This window comes from Hesperophylax consimilis, chromosome 28, assembly GCF_061612785.1.
Source record: "Hesperophylax consimilis isolate HC1 chromosome 28, BYU_Hcon_1.0, whole genome shotgun sequence".
NCBI lineage: Eukaryota > Metazoa > Arthropoda > Insecta > Trichoptera > Limnephilidae > Hesperophylax > Hesperophylax consimilis.
The window spans coordinates 9,926,976-9,950,991 of NC_142863.1; the positions used below are offsets into that span (position 1 = coordinate 9,926,976).

The 24,016-nt window shown below is 33.5% G+C and overlaps 1 protein-coding gene and 1 non-coding gene across 3 annotated transcripts in view; both read left to right on the forward strand.

Moving 5' to 3' along the window:
- Rae1 (ribonucleic acid export 1) overlaps positions 1-23,605 on the forward strand; it is a 45,823-nt gene extending 22,218 nt beyond the window's left edge. For both annotated transcript variants that reach the window (XM_089648762.1, XM_089648761.1), the window contains exons 6-11: positions 25-120; positions 3,131-3,202; positions 14,565-14,721; positions 20,096-20,214; positions 22,068-22,274; positions 23,408-23,605. In XM_089648762.1, the coding sequence (XP_089504888.1) occupies positions 25-120; positions 3,131-3,202; positions 14,565-14,721; positions 20,096-20,214; positions 22,068-22,274; positions 23,408-23,494 (738 nt within the window). In that variant the 3' untranslated portion in view covers positions 23,495-23,605. The remainder of the gene's footprint in view (positions 1-24; positions 121-3,130; positions 3,203-14,564; positions 14,722-20,095; positions 20,215-22,067; positions 22,275-23,407) is intronic.
- TRNAD-GUC (transfer RNA aspartic acid (anticodon GUC)) lies at positions 19,197-19,269 on the forward strand. Its single transcript has one exon. It is a non-coding gene; the product is annotated as a tRNA-Asp (tRNA).
- Positions 23,606-24,016: the final 411 nt, after the last annotated feature.

Genomic DNA, 24,016 nt, shown 5'->3' on the forward strand with positions numbered 1-24,016 from the left:
AAATAAGAATGTCTTTCTTTGAAGGTTGCTGCCCATGATGCTCCAGTTAAGACCTGCCATTGGATGAAGGCCTCAAACTATTCCTGCCTCATGACCGGTTCCTGGGATAAAACATTGAAGGTTTGTTTCTTACATTCTAACACGCATTACATATTCACATAGATGCATTACTGGCATACCTACAACATGTTGCAAACTAAAAAAGCTTTGTAATTCATTTATGTAAACTTAACCCCTCTAGCTTCTTAGGTCCAACTATGACCCGGCACAATATAAAAGTATTTTTATCTCTTTTTTCTATATTTTTTCGGCATTAGATTGAGTAATAATAATTCCTCTATGTTTGTCTCAAAGCCATGAACAAAGTCCTAAAAATAGGCAAAGTTAAGAATTCACAGTTTGTGCTATTCATAACATTCGATTTGACTGAGATAAAAAGTGATGTTTCGTTTTTCTTACAAATTCCCTAAACTAAAGGAATGTGTTTTCGAAATATTGTTTTCTGTCGAATTTTTCTGGCATTTAGAAATGTGGTTAGTATTTTTGACAACATTTTTCATGTTGGATATTAAAATATTATCATTTTGGACTACCAAGATATGCCTGAAAAATAATTTTAGTTCAGTTTCCAACATTTGTTTTTACGAAAAAATACGAAATATAATATACCACATTTAAAATACATTGCAAACTGAGCAAAAATATATATTAATAATAATATATAGGTATCAAGCAGACTTCAGTCGAACACAGTACTCACACAGATGCAATGCTTGCATACTGCACATTTCACACTTGTTATTCCACTTTGAAAATGAATCAAATAATAAATAGAACAAACTGTAAAACTTTTTTATTAAATATTCAAATTCGGTGATCGTATACGCTTGTTGTCCCTTTCTCGCTAATAATAATAAATTGGCATAAGAAAGACAAAACGCTCTTTCTTAGTAAGATTTGGCAAGGACATCACTGTAGGAAGTGTATAAATTAACACACACAATCCTAAGGCTGCCTTTACGTACCTAAGTTTTTCTTGTAAGTGACTTAAGTCAAAATTACCGACTTGAAAAGGTGAGTCTTTAGTTTTGCTCTGAACTCAGATGAGCTGTCGATCTTTCGCAAATGTGAAGGGAGTTTGTTCCAGGCTGTTGGGCCTGCTATTGCAAAAGTCCGTTCTCCACAATTGGCATTAGAATTGCGCATAGGTACTGAAAGTCTACCTATGGCTGTTGAAGATGCTGATCGAAGGGTGGCTTACCTAGCATTAACATCGTTTGGAATGTACAGTTCCGACAAGTAGGGTGGCGCCATTGCACGCATTGCTTTAACCCTAGATAACTAAACTGTTTTCATTGTTTCTACATTTTCGTCGAGTGGACTACGCAATAAAACACTACAAATAAATCCAAAATATTTAATTAAGATAGGAACTTGTTACATGGTACAAAAGTAAGGTTTATAATGAACAAATTAATATCAAAATATACACAGTGACCACACATGTCAACATTATGTGGACCACAAATAGCCTTTCTACATCTGGAGCAACGGTGTTTGGTCATCCTCCTGGCCTTGGATGGACACAGGTAGCAAATTTTAGACACGTTTGATGTAGATGGAACCGGAGCTTCTATTGTAAAAGATTTGCCAACATTAACAATAAATATAAGAATATATGAATGTACCTGAAAAGTAAAAATTGTTGTTATTTATTTATTTATTCATTGAGGAACATAAACAGTCTTAGTAATACAATATGCATAAGAGGATAACAAAAAAACAGACCAATTACATATTAATGTTCACAGATAGATATTCAGAAACATAAAACTAACCTGTAAACTAGAATATTTAATAAAAATAGAAGAAAAAAACAGAATAAAGGAGCAAATAAGAAAAATAATAATACGAATGTAAATTCAACAAACGATAAACCTATAATATGCCTACAATAAACAGCAATAAAATAAATGTGATTATAACTATACTTAAATAGACTTGGGTTGGAACGGGAAAGGGGAGGAGAGGGATAAGGAAAAGTTACCACGCAAGTAATATTAAAATATTAGGTACAATCAATTTAACAGTCGTGAATATGAGTTAGAATGTGATACAATGAAATTCTGTAGTGATAGTAACTAGCAGTGAATATGTCAGCACGAGTGTCTATATTTGCAAATTTATTATTATAGTAGTTACATGTCCTTTGCATAAATTCATTTTGATTGGAATTGGTATAGCATCTATCAATGTAGAAAAGGGTATTTTGTCTGCTGTATCGAATTGGCGCATGGAAATTTATTTTGTTCAGCAACTCCGGGCAGTCAACTTTTGAGTTAATAATTTTATACAAGAGTATAAAATTTGTTATAACTAAACTTTCGTCCAGCGGACGACGAGATGGTCATAGGGCACGTCCTAGTATGCGTGTGGCCGCAATCGCGTCACGTGCTGCACTGTTTACTCAAATTAGGAGGGTAATGAAAGAGTCAAGGTCGGGGAACGGGAGGAAGTATGTGATTTCGAATTTCGCCGAGTAGCGCGTCGTCGCCTCGACGAGCAATTAGTTATCTAGGGTTAAAAACCACCCAGCAGAGTTTGAATGAGTGTAAGGCTAGTCTAAGAACATATTATGTGCTGTTAAGCTGTTTACCTCAATTCTAATTGCAAAACTTATGAATTAAGAATAAAGCCAGAATCTTAACGACTTAAGTGAAGCAGCTGTGCACAAAAATATATGACGTGCGGCCCTGGTGTATTGGACAGACCTGTGGTTGAATTTGCCCTATCAAATCTCTAAAATTAAGTGGGAATCTTAACGACATGAGTGAGAAGTCGTAGGCCTAGAAAATCGATCTTACTTAATTATTTCTGATGAACGTATTACTAAAATCTCAAATGTTTCTAATTCATCGTCTAGAAAAAAGAAAGTTACTAATTCATCGTCTATCTTGTAAGGTTGTGTTTTTATTAATCTTAAATATACATAACTTACATCCGTAGGAATCCCTCTAGAAACATTTGAGATTTTTGCGTCGTGCAAACCCCGTTATTAGAGTCTTATGTCGCCTTAAGTTGATTTTAGTTTTGGTTAGTAAATAATGTTATGTTGTTTTGGATATTTCAGTTTTGGGACACGAGATCGCCTCAGCCTATGATGACCATTAACCTTATGGAAAAATGCTACAGTGCAGATGTGGTAAGTTAACAATAATTGTATACTAAGTTAATTCATAACCCTTTACAACCGGCTTCACACGAGAGTGAGTTGGTGTTTGAAGACAGAAAATAAATTTGTTTTTGTGAACGGAACCGGTGTCGATTGAACGTGCGGGAGCTGCTTATTTAGGGTACTTTCAAGCGCACATGTTTCAACCAGTAAGTCGCCCAGCCCTATGAGATCATAACTAAGAGCTTTAACAATGTGGCCCATAACAATTTTAAATTTTTTTGCCGGTTGCAAAGAGATAAAAATAAATAAACTGACCGGTATGACTAATAATTATTTATGGATTTTTTAAACGTTATATGCATAGACTAAATTAGACTAGACACGGCATATTCATTTAAAAATAACCCCAACACAATTTTGGTTTGGTTCACGTGCACATTTATGAAAAAGCCCACGCATTGTGTCGCAATGTGAAATGGGCACTGTGCATTGCGTTTTACCTTTTGTTGGTCTAGAGCAGGGGTCTCCAAACTTTTCAGCCGGAGGGCCACATTGACTACTCCAGTGAGTTCGGAGGGCCAAAACTGTTTTAATTTCTAGACACCCATATTTTCGTCTTCGGGGGGGGGGAGTAAAAGTAAAAAGTGGAGAATAAAATTTCCAGGGATCATATTTCTTCATAAATCATTTCACTCCAATCTCACTCCAATCCCCCAGATATGACGTGAAATCCGTTAAGTTGGCAACACTAGTGTTATTATATTGTCACAACTGCGACGCTTGCGACATCTCGTGGTTACACGCGGAAATAAGTAGTGGTAGTACCCTATATCTTTACTTGTGGACGCAATGTATTGGTGCCCAGTACCTCGCCAATGAGCATATATATTCGCACGAAAAAATTCGCACGAAAAAATTCGCGGTGAATTCGCCCCTTTTGAGTAAGGTCTTAGCCATTAGTTGTCGCGGGCCTGATTGATGAAAATGGTCATAAGATGTCGCGGGCCGGATGGATGACACTGGCGGGCCGGACACGGCCCGCGGGCCGTAGTTTGGAGACCCCTGGTCTAGAGTAAGCTATTTTTTTTTTTTTTTTTTTTTTTTTTTTTTTTTTTTTTTTTTTTTTTTTTTTTTATTGTTTTTGTGTTTAATTCGTAGAACTCCATTTAATTTTTTTATAAATTTAATTTAGATTTTTTTTTTTTTTTATTTAATTTTTTTTTTTTTATTTATTAAATTTAATATAATTACATTTAATACAATATAAGATATGGGTAGTCCCACAAAGCTGTGACAATCAGCTTGTCTGTAGGTTCTACCATTTAATGTTATAACATAATACACATTAGCTTAAGTTTAAATATTAATACCAAATATAATGTTTAGGATAGATAAACGTTTTGTTCATTTATTAACCACTTTTTTGTCAGTTTAGGGCAGGGTTCCTCATTATTTTTCAAGTTAAAGTTTTTGTTAAATTTGTTATAAATCACAGGTATCAAATAGTCAAGTGTTCTGCTACCATACTTATTTGATATTAGTGGAATTTTTAGGCCTTTTTTTTCAGTAAATCTTGTTTTGTGACTATGCACCAATGGCTTTTTGTACGCATTTTCTCCCGCATTATCCATAATTATAATAAACCAGAGAAGCCCTTTAATTGGGAGTAGGCCCTCAGAGCCATACAGTAATTTTAAGTTGTTTCTTTGTTTGTAAATGCTAGGTTTAACAATTTTTTTAATTATAGCAGTTTGTAGATTTTGAATGAATTTAATATTAATATTACTCGAGTGTCCCAAGTTCGAATTCCATATCTAAGTATTGATTCGACCATAGAATGATATATAAGTTTGAGAGTACATCGAGGCAATACAAATTTTAATTTATAAAAATTACTCGCTAAACATCGGAGCTGGTTACAAATTTTGATCACACTTTTGTCCCATTTAAAGTTATTGTCTACGATTATGCCAAGGTAAGTATATTCGTTTGCAAAATCAATTTTTTCACAGCAGCAGATATTATCCATTTTTTTATGTATACAATCAAAATTATGTGCAGTTATTTTAGGTAAGTTCCACATTTTCAAGCTCGGTGATCTTATATACATGCATTTAGTTTTTTTGACATTAATAATTAATCCTACATCATGAGACCATTTAAGTAGTTCGTTAAAGTCAATTTGTAATTCTTGAATAGCTATTTCAGGGTTTTCATTAGAGACAACTAGTGCAGTATCATCAGCAAAAATAAATCTACGGGCTATTTTAAAAAGTTTAGACATGGCAATTACATATATAATGTATAATTTTGGTCCTAAAATTGACCCTTGTGGCACCCCTGATTTAATAAATCTAAAATTACTCATTACATTCAAAATCTTTACATACATTTTTCTATTTGTTAAATAGTTTTTGAAAAATGATAGGAGTTTACCACGGATTCCTATGATTTCGAGTACCTTGATTAATTGTGTATGGCTGAGTGTATCGAAAGCTTTTGAGAAATCAATAAATAATACTAGTACATGTTTTTTTGAGTTAAGCTCTGAATTTATATAATTGGAAAATTTTTCGAGCAGTTTATCACAGCTTTTTTGTTTTTGGAAGCCATACTGACATTCATCAATAATGCCCAAATTATTTAAATATTTATCCAAATTTATAGATATATATTTTTCTAATATTTTTTCTAATGCGGGTAATAAGGAAATAGGCCTATAATTATTTGTTACGGTGTGATCTCCATTTTTAAAAATGGGCCTTATGATGCTGCATTTTAGTTCAGCTGGAATGTGACTTGTGTCAATAATTCTGTTAATTAGGTGAGTAATTATAGGACTAAATAATTTAACATGTTTTTTTAGATCATACATGCGAATTAGATCCACGCCCGGTGTCTTTGAATTTTTCATTCTTCCGATAATGCATTCAGTTTGTTCTGTATTAGCTCTTGGTAGGTACATTGAATGTTGCAAATGTTCTTGCTTCAACTCAGACGCCCGAACATTGCATTCGTGCAATAACTGATTTACGCCGTCGTCAAAGAATTTTGCAAAGTTTTCTGCCACCACATCCGCAGTTTGGGAATTTAAGAAATATTTAGATATGACTTCATCACAATCTGATTTATTTTTCCTACCCAATACTTGATTTACTTCATTCCATGTTTTTTTAATGTCCTTGAAACAATGTTTAAATTTGTTATTATAGTATTTTTTTTTTGTGTTTAATATTTTTTTATTTAGTTTATTTCTGTATTTCTTGAATTCGATTTCATATATTTTATTGTTAGGCGTGTTTTTCCATTTCCTCCATAATGTATCACGTAGTTGTATATTTTCAATGAGATTATAATTTATCCAGCCCTTTTGGTTATTACGCTGTTTATTTGTATTTGATTTTGTTTCAGTACTTTTTTCGTAAATATATTTGAATTTCGATTTAATTTCTTCATAAATTAAGTTAGGTTCCGTTATGTTTAGTATTTCATTCCAATCAGTGATTTCAATAAGTAGGTCGACTTTTTTTTCCGATATTACAGTATATTTCGTATGGTGCGATTTATTGGTGGTACCTGCCTCATAGGTAGAGAAACGCATCGTTGTTGCAATAAGGTAGTGATCCGCTATTATAGTTTCACATACACATGAGCTGATTTCATTTGTCTCTCTCTCTCTTACATAGATATGGTCTAGACATGTAGCCGTTACATAGTTAGTCAGTATGGCTTCACGGGTAACGTCATTAATACATTTTAAAAATCCAAATTTAGCCATAATGTTTTCATATTGCATTACAATTGGTTCCTGATAATTTAATAAGTTTATGTTCGTATCCCCAAGTACCATAACGGATTCTTTAATTTCAATATTTCCCAATATTACATCTAGCTCTTCGAGAAATATTTTTTTATTTGAATTAGGTGGTCTGTATATTGCCAATATATGTAGACGTTTATGTTTTTTGACAGAAATAGTTCCGTAGACACATTCAAATTTAGTTGGCATTATGTTAATTTGTTCAAACGTTAGGTGATCTTTCACATATAAAATAATCCCGCCTCCCGATTTGTTTTTTCGACAAAAGTAATGAGAAGTAAAACCCAATATTTTGTATAGATGTATGTCATTTTCATTAATCGACGTTTCACAAAGCGTGATTATATCAATATTACTTAGAGAGCTAGAGATAACGACAAGAAACGTATCCCAATATTTTGATAAGGATCGAATATTTAAGTTGATTGCAGTTAAATTATTATTTCCCGAAACATGTTTTTTGATAATCCAGTTCTCAAAACTTTGTGTGCGTTCATAAGCGATTTCAGAGGTGTCAAAATCTACGTTCAAATCACCCATATTGAATAATATTTTAATAGGCGGCAATAGTATTTAAACAAGTGTGAGGATTTATCAAGGCAAATAAATTGAATAAATATTTTTACGGAAGTAAACATTACCAATATATTCCTAGTTAGATTTTTGCTTTGTTCAGTAAGTTTTTGGTTAAATAATTGACAACAATAAATATTTTTTCTACATGTATGGGTATACCTAGGATAAACTAACATCAATATACATTTCAAAACTCCCGTGTTAACACTATAGATACCGGACAATAAATTAGAATATAATATATTCAAAGAAGAAAAAAATATCAAAGATATGAGATACTCATATTTCGGAAGTAAAAGATATACATTATTGTGCTTATCAGAAGAAGATGTTAAGTATTTAAATAAAGTTTTGGTTAGAAGCATTGATTTTTTAGAATAATAATACATATAAACATACCTAATCATAGTTTATGCGACTTTTTTGTTTTTTAGAATTATAATACATACCTAATCATAGTCTATACGACTTTGAGCGATATGCATCATCTTTTTGTAGTAAGAACAATTAGTATTATTAGCTTTGTGATTGGTATTTAGGGTCATCTTGAATAAGGTGTTCTGATGTGCACAGTTACTACATTTTTCTTCAGTGTTTTTGTTAGGGCATTCCTTCCATTCGTGATCTTTTGCGCAATGTAAACACGTCGCACGTTTGTCCTTATTAAAACATTTTAATGCAGTGTGACCAAATTTGAGACAATGGTAGCATTGCGTCAAGGGGCTGGCATCTTCCACTCGTACTCTGCTAAAACCAATGTTAATTTTTTCCTTTTCCATGAGGTATGACCTTACTGCTCCGCTGGTTTCAAATATATAATTAGTGAGTCCATTTTGGTTTTTTGGTTTAAACATTTTTATTAGTTTAATCGTGTTTTTAGTATCGCTATTCATGATATCTTTTATTCCATCGTTTTGTGTTTTTATTGCCTCAATTATGTCCTCTTCAGTTAAATCTACTTGAAGATTTCTTATGAATATTTTTGGATTTTTCTTTCTTAATTCCTCTGCAACCATGTTTTTTTTAAGGGTTTTATTGATTTCATCTGTCAATTTCTCTGCATGTTCTTTTGAAGGACAAGATATAATTAATTTATTTTGCGAGGCTTTTCGTATTCCGTTCACTGCGATACCCAAGTTTGCTATTTTAATTTTCTTTACGATTTGTTCTTTAATAGCATCCGATGTCATGTTCGAATCTTCACCTTTGATGATCAATGAGAATTTGGATTCCGGGATTACTTTGAGACAACTTGCGTATGTTTTTTTTTCAAAATTGCTCGTATTCTCGATTTTTTTTTCTAATTTTTCAATTAGTTTTGACTGGAGACAAACAATCTCGTTTTGAAAAGATATTTTTTCCTGAGTCCATTTTTCTTCTAATAGTTTTATATTTAATTCCAGATTATTTTTAGCTTTCGAGTCCTTTACCGTAGAAATATTTGAAATTTCTAATTTTATGTTTTCTATTATCGACAGCACGTCCATAATGGGTTAAGCTTGTGACCGCCTCGCGGAACACCTCGCTCCCGGCAAAAATTAGATAAATGTGACAATTCTCTAATAATGTATTGTCTTTCTATAAACACGTCTACACACTACCACGGTAGAATGACGAATGACGAAAATAAATTTGATAATATTATTATTAAGTTCTGCAAGTGTTTTAGTTTTTTATTATTGTGACAGCTGTTTCGGCTTACAAGGCCATTTTCAAACTGTGGTTAGTCCACATTGAGACGACGTTTTTATACTATTTCAAATTTAAATTTTGAAGGTGCATACATTGATTTATTACTGGTTACACCGATGACATGATCTATTGTTGGTTAAACCAATCTATGTTTTCCCCTCAGTAAATGGTAATGGGTTCTTAATTATTTACTAATGACTTTATTGCTATGAATTATTTGGGTGCATTATACTGCTTGGGTTTTGTGAAAATACTAAGAAGTGGTGAGTAAATTATTTTCCGTACTTTATTAATTAGTGTTAAATTTGGGTCATTCGTTCGTTTATTGATTTCTAATTGTTCAAGTAAATTTAATCTAATGCCCTTTTTTTCTATATGCAATGGTTTAGGACCCTTGTTGTTAAGTGGGGTATGATTATTCACCAAGAGATGTTCTGCGAATTTTGAGGATGTGTTTTTATTATTATAACATCGTATATGTTCTTGGAATCTAGTTGAGAATGCCCTCCCCGTTTGTCCGATGTAAGTGGCGTTACAATCGGCGTGGTCACATTTTAATTCATATATGCCACTGTTGTTGAGTATAGGGATTTTACTTTTAGAGTTTTTAAGGCTTGTTCCTAAATTATTGTTTGTTCGAAAAGCTATATTTAAACCACATTTTTTAATTTCTTTTGCAATTTTTTCAGATATTGGGCCGAGGAATTCGAGACATGCAAATTTTTCTATATTTTTGTTATTTACCGGATATATTAAATTGATTTTATTTTTATATTTCTTATTTTTTATTATTTTTTCAATGTTATTTGCCTCATAGCCGTTATTAATCGCGATCGTTTTTATCGTTTCCTTTTCTTTTACATAAGCTTTATTGTCTAAGGGAATGTTAATGAGTCTATGTACCATTGAATGGTACGCTGATAATTTATGAGACCAAGGATGATTTGAATTTGAATTTATTGTTGTATCTGTAAAAGTTGGTTTTCTAAATATTTCAAAGGTGTGTTTATTATTACTTTTACCAATTGTCAGATCTAAAAAGTTTATTTTACCTTCAATCTCATGTTCAACTGTGAAGCAGATTTTATTATTAACGGTGTTGGCCCAATTAGTAAAGATATCTAACTGTCGGTTGGTACCATTCCAACATATAAGGATGTCGTCTACGTATCGGACATAATATACTATATGTTTAGCTAAGGGAGATTTAAGAATTATATTTTCAATATAATCCATAAATATCTCCGCTAGAAGTGGACTTAATGGTGACCCCATGGGGAGACCATCATGTTGTTGGTAATATATATCATTGAAAAGGAAATAATTTGTATCTACGCAGATTTTTATGAGCTGGAATAACTCTTTTCTTATTACCGGATTGATATTGCATTTTTCCAAGATATTTTCAATTATTATTAGGCATTCTTTAATGGGGATGTTGGTAAATAGGGATTTTACGTCTAGAGAAATGAATTTACAGTTATGCGGGAGATTAAAATTTTTTATTTTATTAACTAGTTCTATCGAGTTTTTGACACTGTAACGTGGTGAAAAATTTGTTAATTTTTTGAAGATGAAGTTAAGTCTTTTAGCCAGGTTTGATGTAGGGGCGTTAATAAAAGATACTACGGGCCTTATTGGATTATTCGCTTTATGGAGCTTAGGTTGGCCATACAGAGCTGGGGCTCTTGGGTTCATGACCCTTACGTTTTTCTTTGACCATTCGGTGGGAAATATGGCATTGCAATTATTTATAAGGATGTTGACGTTATTGACAATTTTATTGGTTGGATCCTTAGTTAAAATTTTAAAATCTTCTGGTAACAAGAAGTCTTCCACCTTACTGATGTAATCAATTCTATCTAAAATAACGATTGAGTTACCTTTGTCAGCTTTGGTTATAGTTAGATTATTATTTTTAATTTTATCTCTAATTTCTTTCAATGTTCGGGTTTCTGTACTGACAGCATATTTATTTTTATTGTTTATCGATTTTAGTGTTTTTTCTAAAATAACTGCCGTGACGTGTTTTGTTAAATTATTATTTTCCACTTTACAAATTTTTCACCACGTTACAGTGTCAAAAACTCGATAGAACTAGTTAATAAAATAAAAAATTTTAATCTCCCGCATAACTGTAAATTCATTTCTCTAGACGTAAAATCCCTATTTACCAACATCCCCATTAAAGAATGCCTAATAATAATTGAAAATATCTTGGAAAAATGCAATATCAATCCGGTAATAAGAAAAGAGTTATTCCAGCTCATAAAAATCTGCGTAGATACAAATTATTTCCTTTTCAATGATATATATTACCAACAACATGATGGTCTCCCCATGGGGTCACCATTAAGTCCACTTCTAGCGGAGATATTTATGGATTATATTGAAAATATAATTCTTAAATCTCCCTTAGCTAAACATATAGTATATTATGTCCGATACGTAGACGACATCCTTATATGTTGGAATGGTACCAACCGACAGTTAGATATCTTTACTAATTGGGCCAACACCGTTAATAATAAAATCTGCTTCACAGTTGAACATGAGATTGAAGGTAAAATAAACTTTTTAGATCTGACAATTGGTAAAAGTAATAATAAACACACCTTTGAAATATTTAGAAAACCAACTTTTACAGATACAACAATAAATTCAAATTCAAATCATCCTTGGTCTCATAAATTATCAGCGTACCATTCAATGGTACATAGACTCATTAACATTCCCTTAGACAATAAAGCTTATGTAAAAGAAAAGGAAACGATAAAAACGATCGCGATTAATAACGGCTATGAGGCAAATAACATTGAAAAAATAATAAAAAATAAGAAATATAAAAATAAAATCAATTTAATATATCCGGTAAATAACAAAAATATAGAAAAATTTGCATGTCTCGAATTCCTCGGCCCAATATCTGAAAAAATTGCAAAAGAAATTAAAAAATGTGGTTTAAATATAGCTTTTCGAACAAACAATAATTTAGGAACAAGCCTTAAAAACTCTAAAAGTAAAATCCCTATACTCAACAACAGTGGCATATATGAATTAAAATGTGACCACGCCGATTGTAACGCCACTTACATCGGACAAACGGGGAGGGCATTCTCAACTAGATTCCAAGAACATATACGATGTTATAATAATAAAAACACATCCTCAAAATTCGCAGAACATCTCTTGGTGAATAATCATACCCCACTTAACAACAAGGGTCCTAAACCATTGCATATAGAAAAAAAGGGCATTAGATTAAATTTACTTGAACAATTAGAAATCAATAAACGAACGAATGACCCAAATTTAACACTAATTAATAAAGTACGGAAAATAATTTACTCACCACTTCTTAGTATTTTCACAAAACCCAAGCAGTATAATGCACCCAAATAATTCATAGCAATAAAGTCATTAGTAAATAATTAAGAACCCATTACCATTTACTGAGGGGAAAACATAGATTGGTTTAACCAACAATAGATCATGTCATCGGTGTAACCAGTAATAAATCAATGTATGCACCTTCAAAATTTAAATTTGAAATAGTATAAAAACGTCGTCTCAATGTGGACTAACCACAGTTTGAAAATGGCCTTGTAAGCCGAAACAGCTGTCACAATAATAAAAAACTAAAACACTTGCAGAACTTAATAATAATATTATCAAATTTAATCTAAATTAAATTTATAAAAAAAAAAAAAAAAATAGAGTAAGCTATTTTGCTTCTCAGCTATGCTGGGTAAGTTCGTTTTTTCAATCACAAAAATAACCCAGTTCCAAATATTTAAATTTGAATTATGTCCATATTACAACACCTCTGACAACAAATTCTCTGTGGTTTCGCTTACGAGTTTGAACGCTTGTACAAGGAGTTTAAACAGAGTTGGGTTGTTAAGTTCATCTCCATATTTGTGATGTACGCTACGTGGCGTTATTTTTAAAATGAATTTAACTAGACAGGGCTAATCTAGTATAATACATCAATGGTTATATGAGAATTTAACATGCTTGTGGGATACTACAAGCAAGATGTAATCTGACAGAGATACCAGGAACGAAGCTATTGGAGCAGTCAAATTATTGAAAATGATTCAACTAATTAAAAGAATAAAAAAACATATTTTAGTATCATCATATGATTGAATTTTTTTCGTTGCATGAGTGTGTTTTTGCCCACCTTTGTCTTTTTCTTTTCATGCTAATAGTTAAAGAAGCTAGTTGAGTGATTGCAAATTTTTTGTTTTGTTTTCAAAAGTAGGAGGCATGCTTTGCATGTTCCCCAGAGGAGCAACTGACGAAATTAAACCAACCATCGCATCGTCTGTATGCAACACTCAATGGTTCTCTTGAACCAACCAAGTTGAGTGGTCTATATGGGGGGTTTAAAACAATAATCTCACTTCTCGCTTGTTCCTTTGATATTGTTACCTTGCACATAAAATATACTTTCTTCTACTATTTGTTACTGCTACCACTTGTACAGAACTACCACCTATAGAGGTGTATGTATGAGGGGGTACCCTAAAGACACCCAACTGGTGTTGCAGAGAGCTTAATTTTTTTTAGTACCGGGTTCTGCCGGTAGGAGTGCGTACAGCTACCTTTCCTCAGTTAGTATGCCAAGCACTGCGTTTAAGAAGTCGTCTTTTTGGCTGGTGTGAATTTTTTCGCAACTGTTGTTTTTTTTAAATGGCTGATTTTCATGAACAGAGTTCCAAGTGACCCAAACATTTTATTCAAGGTCACAGGTGACGAATCATGGTGCTATAGATAAGACCCTGAAATAAAGCGACAATCCAATGGAAGACTCCAAATTCGCCTCGCCCCAAAAGAGCTCGTCAAGAGAGATCAAACATCAAGTCATCCATTCAGAGTTTTTTCTTCATTTGAGAACCACAAACTTTTATGGTTCTCAAATTTGAGTTTTCCCTGCAGCATTATTCTTGTAGGCCAGTAGCTTGAATGCTTGTTTTTGTTAACATTTCAAGAGTTTCTGTACCAATTTTCAAAACTTCACGGCCGTGCGCTATTCACGAAATTCAGCCATCGCAAAAACGAAGAGCACACAAAACAACCATCACCAAAATATTTCACACCAGCCGAAAGGACGACTTCTCTAGCACAGTGTCTAGACTGGCTAGCTACTGACTAAGGAAAGGTACATGGTCCTACCGGCAGAACCCCGTATTAAAAAACTACATTCCCTGCACAATCGATTTTTAGTTTCTGTGTATAATATAGGTGCTCAAATTTTAAAAATAAATAAATTCCTTGAATTTTGTTAATTTGTAGGAATACCCTATGGCTGTAGTGAGCACGGCCAGTCGAGGTCTGATCCTATATACCCTGGAGGGCAAGCCGCAGGAGTTTAAGAGAGTGGATTCTCCCCTCAAGTACCAGCACAGGGCGGTGGCCATCTTCAAAGACAAGACCTCCAAGCAGCCAACAGGTAAATTCATAAGCTTTTGCGTACACCACTTTCAGAATGTCCATTTTCTTTCTACACTTTCAATGAGATATACTGCCAGACTGTGCAGTGAGACAATTTTCTTTCTACACTTTCAATGAGATATACTGCCGGACTGTGCAGTGACACAATTTTCTTTCTACACTTTCAATGAGATATACTGCCGGACTGTGCAGTGACACAATTTTCTTTCTACACTTTCAATGAGATATACTGCCGGACTGTGCAGTGACACAATTTTCTTTCTACACTTTCAATGAGATATACTGCCGGACTGTGCAGTGACACAATTTTCTTTCTACACTTTCAATGAGATATACTGCCGGACTGTGCAGTGACACAATTTTCTTTCTACACTTTCAATGAGACATTCTGCCGGACTGTGCAGTGACACAATTTTCTTTCTACACTTTCAATGAGACATACTGCCGGACTGTGCAGTGACACAATTTTCTTTCTACACTTTCAATGAGACATACTGCCGGACTGTGCAGTGACACAATTTTCTTTCTACACTTTCAATGAGATATACTGCCGGACTGTGCAGTGACACAATTATCTTTCTACACTTTCAATGAGACATACTGCCGGACTGTGCAGTGACACAATTTTCTTTCTACACTTTCAATGAGATATACTGCCGGACTGTGCAGTGACACAATTTTCTTTCTACACTTTCAATGAGACATTCTGCCGGACTGTGCAGTGACACAATTTTCTTTCTACACTTTCAATGAGACATACTGCCGGACTGTGCAGTGACACAATTTTCTTTCTACACTTTCAATGAGACATTCTGCCGGACTGTGCAGTGACACAATTTTCTTTCTACACTTTCAATGAGACATACTGCCGGACTGTGCAGTGACACAATTTTCTTTCTACACTTTCAATGAGATATACTGCCGGACTGTGCAGTGACACAATTATCTTTCTACACTTTCAATGAGACATACTGCCGGACTGTGCAGTGACACAATTTTCTTTCTACACTTTCAATGAGACATTCTGCCGGACTGTGCAGTGACACAATTTTCGGCCGTCTTCATGATCTCAATGAGACATTCTGCCAGACTGTGAAGTGATACAATCTTCGCTCCAACTATTCTCATATCTCGGTCCTAAAATATATAACAAAATTTATTTATTTATACGCCCATTGGGCTTTTACATACATAGTTCATAAAAAAATAATATTCTGAAGCTTGTAAGTTCACAAAAGTAATAGTAAAAATACATATAACCATATCCATTTGACATATTATAACAGCAAGTAAATAGTAAATGCATACAATAATTATTTGTAGGTATAAACCTGTTGTACAAAAATAAGAAAAAGAATATTCCTACTCCTAAGTTATACAGACTTAAATTAGTTAATAAGAAATGTAATGTTTATATGTAAATGCTAGGTAGTGGCAGCAGTAACATGATACAATACGACACAACTAAAAACTCACTTTTTCAGACACTCATTTCCATAAATCCGTCATTCTATCCAAATATTTATTGTTTTTCATTTTTTTATACCGTAATTGTTACATTATCTAGCCATTCCGTTCATTCAATGTTGCTATTGACTTGCCTACCAAAGGACAATGGACAATATCAGCGGGAACATAACAAGTCAAAATCAGTTTAATTGTTGGCAGATGAATCATCTAAATGCGTTTAAGATTGACGATTGATTTTATTCATTTTTAGAAATTGCTGGAACATCTCCGCTTACCTTCATCGGAGATATTCTAGTTCTCTAAATAATCGGTCACGGAACTTAGCTTATAAATCATAACGCTGATTGTTTGGTAGAGTTATATTTTATTTAACACAAGAAGGTGAGATAATACAAGGATTCTATCCGCGACAATAATTTGCGTAATTAAAATAAATAGCTTGTTGGCGGGAGGAACGTTTGAGACGGAATAATCTCAAAAGTCTTTTCCACTCGCGAGCTCAGTTTTGCCGTCTGCGCATTTTGTTGCGCAGGCAAGTGTTGCTAGAGCCAAGGTGACATTTTGCTCAAAACATTATAATAATCGCGGTGCCTACACATTTAACATATATATCCAGCTAACAATAAAAACACCCTAATATAATAGAACTTCCTTCTTCTGGCGTTAGTAAGATTAGATTGTTAATTTTAGTTGTAAGTTGCTAAATATGTAAATACTCGTATGTATGTCGTTAAGATAGTAGTTATAGGCCTTAGTCGTAAGTTACTAGATATAAGTCTTAGAGATAAGTCAGTAGTTCTAGTATTAAATATTTAAGAAATAAATTTGTACAGCGCCCTTGAGGTGATTTCTCACGAAAACGGCGCTATATAAATTAGCCAAATATTATTATTATTATTATAGTGTATGAGGCCTTTGAGTTAGAAAGTTAACGAAATAATTATTGGCAGTATTGTTAACAAATATACTGCCAATATTTGACAGGTTGTTGTGGCCTGCTAAATCGAGGGCGATCGGTCAGCCATTTTACATAGTTTATATAAAAAAATATTGTGCAGATTATAAATATAGAATAGTAAAGCAATAATATAATATTCACCATTAGACATATAAAACCAAGCAAAAAGCAAATATAAACATGATAGTTTGTAGGTATAAGCCTGTTTTGTCAATCTTCTCCAAAATCTCCTCACAGCTGAAACTGTGTGAATTGTCATCCTTCGGTCCAAAAATGACAAAATGGTTACTAGATCTAGGCAGGACTGATCCCGAAATATTACTAAAAAATGTAATCTGATAATTATTTATCACAAACGCCTAGTTTTATCTTCGCTTTTACATACTTATTTTATCTATTCTTAAATCCTGTATTTATTTATTTTACGCCTATTAAGGCTTTTACATACATATATAACAATATACAATAGTAAATACATACATATACAGGGTGTATCGGCACGTACCCGACAAACTTTAACCAGCTATTCCTTAGCCCATTTGGAGTAAAAAATGTTATGGGCGCTTTGCTGTCCGGTTACATTTTTTTTCCATTAAAAACAAAAATAAATAAAAAAATCCACACTCCGTCACTGTCATTTGCATTGTTTCTCGTGTTCAACAGCTGTTATTAGCAAGTGCGTCAAAAAGTATCCTCGCTCTTTCGTACACACTAAATAATAATAGCTAAAAATGAGACGAATGGTGCCATGCCATTTCGTTGTGATCGTAAAAGCGCGCTAATATAGGTACGTACGTATATTATTCAAAGGATAAAACAGTGGTGACATGTGGTGAAAATATGAATATGTAGTAAATTTTTTATTAAAAAAAAAATGTTACCGGACAGCAAAGTGCCCATAACATTTTTTACTCCAAATGTGCTAAGGAAAAGCTGGTTAAATTTTGTCGGGTACGTGCCGATACACCCTGTATAATAGTAAATAGTACAGGAAATGACTGTTTAAAACACTTGCACAAAAATATATATCTCCTTCCCCTTCCCACTACTTAAGCCAAACTTAATACATAAAAAATCATTAGGTATTGGGAAAAAAAAAAATCACTTGAGACCAAAATTTTATTTATCATTTTTCCTCCAAATAGTGTAGGTTCATAATACATAGCGACGTGCATAATAGAGAATAGAAAAGAGAGGAACAAGTTAAAAAAATATATGCAATACCTCCTGTATGTGATGCTCCTAAATAATAATTATACACGGTGTCCGGAAACTCGTAGTACAAGCGGGAAACTGGAGAATCTACACCACATTGGGAACCCAAAAAAACATAAAGTTTTTTGTTTTGAGCATTTTCACAAAAAAAAAAAAAAAAACCAAAAAAAAAAATTTTTCGGCTATTTTAGGGTTAAAGTTTTTTCTGGTGTTTAGGGTTGAACAACAGATGTTTTAACCCTGCAGAGCAGAAATATTTTATGATTACACCGGGTTAAATGAAGGGTGATTTCAAAATAATGCTTCAAATCCGAGTTTCTTCATTTGTTTTACTTTCAAATAGTTTTAATTAGTTGGGTACTTTGATCTTCAGTAATAATTTATAAGAATTTGATTAAAAAAAATAAAAAAAATAAAAATAAAAATCAACTTCTAACTCGATTTACTCGATAACGAAAGCTCATATCAAAAAAAAATATACTACAAAATCGACTCCAAATGTGATGTAGATTCACCAGTTTCCCGCTTGTACTACGAGTTTCCGGACACCCTGTATTATGTCAGTTAAAAATATCATTCACATATTTCTTAAATACGGGTAAAACTTATATTAAATATTATGTCAGTATTTGAGGTGAATACGTTTCCAAGTGTGAAGGCGAGAAATAGGTGCATGTATGTGGTAGTTAGTCCCGGAATTACTGTTGCAAAATAATAATTCAATATATATAAATATAAAGTTGGTTGTTTACGGGTGAAAAAATATAATAAGCAATAATTGTTATTTGAAATACTAGTACCTATTGAATTATTTGGTGGGTTGAGAATAAGCCGACGTAGCTTTGTGGTTCAGAGCACCTGACCGTCAATCAGAAGGCACGGGTTCAATTCCCGTTGGCGGCATTTATTTTTACTCGGGAGATATTTTCAATTTGTATGTATATTTTAGGTGAGTAATTTTTGCTTACAATAATTTGTTATCTAATGTATTTTACCTATTACATGTGTAGCTCTATTTGGTACTTTAAAGTCAGGTACTCCAAAGTGCCTCAGAGGTGCAGGGGTTCACAACCAGTCTAGTTCGGAGTGAATAATTTTAAACAAAAAAGTTAAGGCGATGCCATATGTAGTAATGCAAAATCATGTGTTTTTGGTTTGAAAATTTGGTCGCCTAGAAATGTTTCAGATGCTTTAATTAAATACCTCGAGTAGAATACATCTTGGCCTTTGAAATAATCGAGTATTTTTTAGATAAGTCTTTTTATAAGCCCAGAAAAAAATAATGTAAAGGCCTATGAAAACTGCTTTAAAGTTCAAAATTTCCTACTTACGAACCCAGTTTCGGTTATGATTTTTTTGTATAATGTGGCAAATTAAGTTATTTATAAAATGATCGAAAAAAAATTAAATATTTATGCCTGAACATCCACAAAATTAAATAAAAGGCACTTTTTGGCCATGTTTTTTTTTTGCATAAATCAAAACAGGCGGATGGTGTTAAGCGGGAATTTAAACCTTATCGCCATCTATGTAAAGGTTGTTATTGATAGCAGCTCAATTTAAAATATTACACGACGTATTGCATCGCCTGTCGTAGTCATCGTAGTCAATAAATTTTGCTCTATTTAGTAAGGTTATTTCTTTATAAAAATAAAAAAAAAACTGATATGTACCTACACTTATTATATGTTTGTGTGTGATGTGTTATGTGAATTCTGCTCTATTTCAGGATTTGCCCTCGGCAGTATAGAGGGGCGAGTAGCCATCCAGTATGTGAATCCCACCAATCCCAAGGACAACTTCACATTCAAGTGCCACAGATCCAATGGAGTGCAAAATGGAGCACAGGTATTACTTCCATTTATGCATTTACGTAACCTAATTTTTCTATTATTAGTAATTGCATTTCCTCCCATATAATCATGACAGTCACTATAGCAATGACTACTCCAAAGAAGGGTCCTTTAGTAATGTGAAACTGCGGCACCACAAGTGTCGCCAACATCGTTTACCCATTTGCAAATCGCAACTGCGCACAGCGGCCTCGGCCTTTGTATTTGTGCAGTCCATTTTTTTTCAGTTCATTGAAATATAATTTTTAATTTATCATACCCAATAAAACAACAATATTAACATCTCAGGCTAATTTGTTCGGTTTGCCAACAAACAGCTAAAACCTGTAGAGTCAATTTCTTCAGTTTTGCCAACAAACAGCTATAACCCATAGAATTAATTTGTTCAGTTTTGCCAACAGACAGCTAAATCCCGTAGAGTCAATTTGTTCACTTTTGCCAACAAACAGCTATAACCCGTAGAGTCAATTTGTCAGTTTTGCCAACAAACAGCTATAACCTAGAGTCGATTTGTTCAGTTTTGCCAACAAACAGCTATAACCCGTAGAGTCAATTTGTTCAGTTTTGCCAACAAACAGCTAAAACCCGTAGAGTCAATTTGTTCAGTTTTGCCAACAAACAGCTATAACCTAGAGTCGATTTGTTCAGTTTTGCCAACAAACAGCTATAACCTAGAGTCGATTTGTTCAGTTTTGCCAACAAACAGCTATAACCCGTAGAGTCAATTTGTTCAGTTTTGCCAACAAACAGCTATAATCCATAGAGTCAATTTGTTCAGTTTTGCCAACAAACAGCTATAACCCTTAGAGTCAATTTGTTCAGTTTTACCAACAAACAGCTATAACCCGTAGAGTCAATTTGTTTGCTTTTGGGAACAGTTCATATGGTCTCATACAAAGCATTGTGTCCCCCTTATTGTCATAGTGAAAAATATGATTTAAACGGTGTTAGAAAGAGAAAACACTGCACTTTATATTCAAATCTAAAAGTTAACTACAGAAGAATTAAATTATTACTTTCTACACAAATGTTCTCCACTGGCTGCAGTCCCTCGGCAGTTCTCAGTCCTTTCAGTCCTGCTCTTCAACGCACTCTACCATCTGAAATTCTTTCTTTCATGTCCAGCACATCAGTCTTTTGAGACCTAAGGATCTTACAATGGTTTATAAAACTTCATGATTCATCTTTATCCTGTTAATAGCCGACGTGTACCCGTCTGAAGCTGTGAATTCTAGTATACCAGAAAACTGGATGTATTTGTTTCACATTTGTTTCACCCAGTGTTACTGTTAAAAAACTACATTTTATTTACTTTAATTCGACACTCAATTAATAACTCGTTCCGGTGCGTAATAATGAAACAAACAAACTTAATAAATATGCGTAATAATGAAACAAACAAACATGGACAAATGTATATATAAGATATCCGTAGTGTATATATTTGTTGTGTCGGTAAAGTTAGTTAAAAGCATTTTACCACAGGTGGTGCTAGTGTGCTGCAAGCTATGCGCGTGCACGCCAGAGTCCAAATGGTTCCGAATAGATTCCCGAACCGATATTATTATTAATTAGCCGATTGTAGGTAGACGACTCCGTTTAGGAAGTCGCTCTCGTGAATATCTTAGAGCCAATAAGGGACGTCAGTCCAGTAATACAACTTTTTAATTCTTATCGTAAATAAACAACCTTGCAATCTAGACGAATCGTCTACAAATCATTGAAGTCTCCTATAATACACCTACAAGTAGAATCTGAATACAAATTAGTCATAATTGAAAGACCTTACAATATCATAATGTGTATTATATTATACGTCGATGTCCTAATTTTTGATGACTTTTGCAGGACATCTACTCGGTGAATGATATCGCCTTCCACCCCGAGCACGGCACGCTGGCCACAGTCGGATCGGACGGAGTGTTCTCCTTCTGGGACAAGGACGCACGCACCAAGCTCAAGTCTTCGGAGCAGATGGACCAGAGCATCACCAAGTGCGCCTTCAACAGCAACGGGCAGATCTTCGCTTATGCCGTCAGCTACGACTGGTCAAAGGTACACATAAGGACAGATTGACTTATTAAATAATCATCACGCAGTTTTTTGTAGAGGTAGACTGACTTTATTCAAGGTGGAAGTCAGTCAAGGGGAAACTGAACAAGAAAGGATTAACCATTCAAACGTTTTTCGTTCAACGGTGAACGACTTTCATTACACACAACACCGGTAAGCGCTCCATCCGTGATGGGATTTTAACTGTAAATTGATGCTTTGAAAACTATATAGAGGACAAAATCCGATTCACTTGCGCTAATAACTGTTGATTTTAATTTTTATTTTATGATTACAGCCTCTTTGATTGTTTAGAAAATATTTTACCGTGCATATCAAAATTCATTTTCGTTAAAAAATTGAAATATTTTAATTTTCGAATGAGTATTCAAGGTAATCATTTCTTTGAATGTGTACACCTTTTTAGTATTTTTTACATGTAGGGTTTTGGTAGAATAAATAAGTAGCGTGGTTGATTCTGTCAGTATTGTGACGGTTATATACACAAATGTAGGTAGATGGCTCACTCACATCCCAGCTACTAGCTAGTTAAGATGTATCATTCAAGCTGCTAGCTAGTCAAGCCGTAATCTTGTACTCGGTTTAATAAATGCAATAATCCAACTCGGTACTATTGAAAGTCTACCTGATAATACCACACATCACATAAATATCTTTAAAACAGTTTTCATTCAGGTTTATCCACTCGAGCAATAGCTACCCAAGTTTAGATAGGTGATTTTTATGAATTATAAATTTAACGATTGGTCTGCGGAAAATCCAATGTTGCCAGTTCTTTCGCAGTCCAATTAAACAATTTTTTTATTAGTACCAACTCAAATCTAAACTTTCACAGTCTTTATACAAAGTGTAACAAAAACACTGTTTAACTGTGTGTGAATCAGTTTTTCTTTGGTAAGGGTGTAAATGTATACGAATAATAAGATATAGGTGTTATATTAAACAGAAAACAATTGCAAAAAATCTTACTTTGAATTTCGATGTTTGAACAAAACTCGTCAAGGTAATTTTCGTGTATTTCTGCGAATTCTCAGCCGACAGTTGGGAGTATTTTGAGGATATTTTACGAGACTGATAAATAAATACATGTTCTAATATATATTATTTTGTTGCAGGGTTATGAGCACTACAATCCAACAAAGAAAAACTACATCTTCCTGAGGCCGTGCTACGATGAATTGAAGCCAAGATCGTCAACGTGAATAGTTATTGTAATTATTAAAAGTAGCTTTCTCTTTCAAGAAAATAATAGTCAAGTCAAGAATAGTGAAATTATTTTACCAATTAAAAATAATGATAATTATATTCTGTGATCTGTGGTCTTCTGTCTAAATACCGTTCGTATCAAATGTATTAATAGTGTTTCTGTATCTTCAGATTTTTCTCAACGCACCCTATACAAAATTTCAGATTTGTAGATGCATCACCTTGTTTAGGATAGTCTGTTTAAAGTAAAAATCAATGAAAATATATTGTACGGAGTGGCATGAAAAGTTAACCTACGGGTTAAAAACTATCCTTACTAATAAACGTGTGTAAAATTTTACACAACCCTACAAAAGGTCCCCGGTTTTTTCACCAAAATGTAAAATGATGCGGTTTTATTTGCGTCACCCAACGGGTCAGACAAAAGGATTTCATTCTCATCTCTGTCTTGAAATCATGTTATTCTGAAGCATACCATATATCAAAGCGAGTATGTATTACCGCAGAAAGTCTATAAT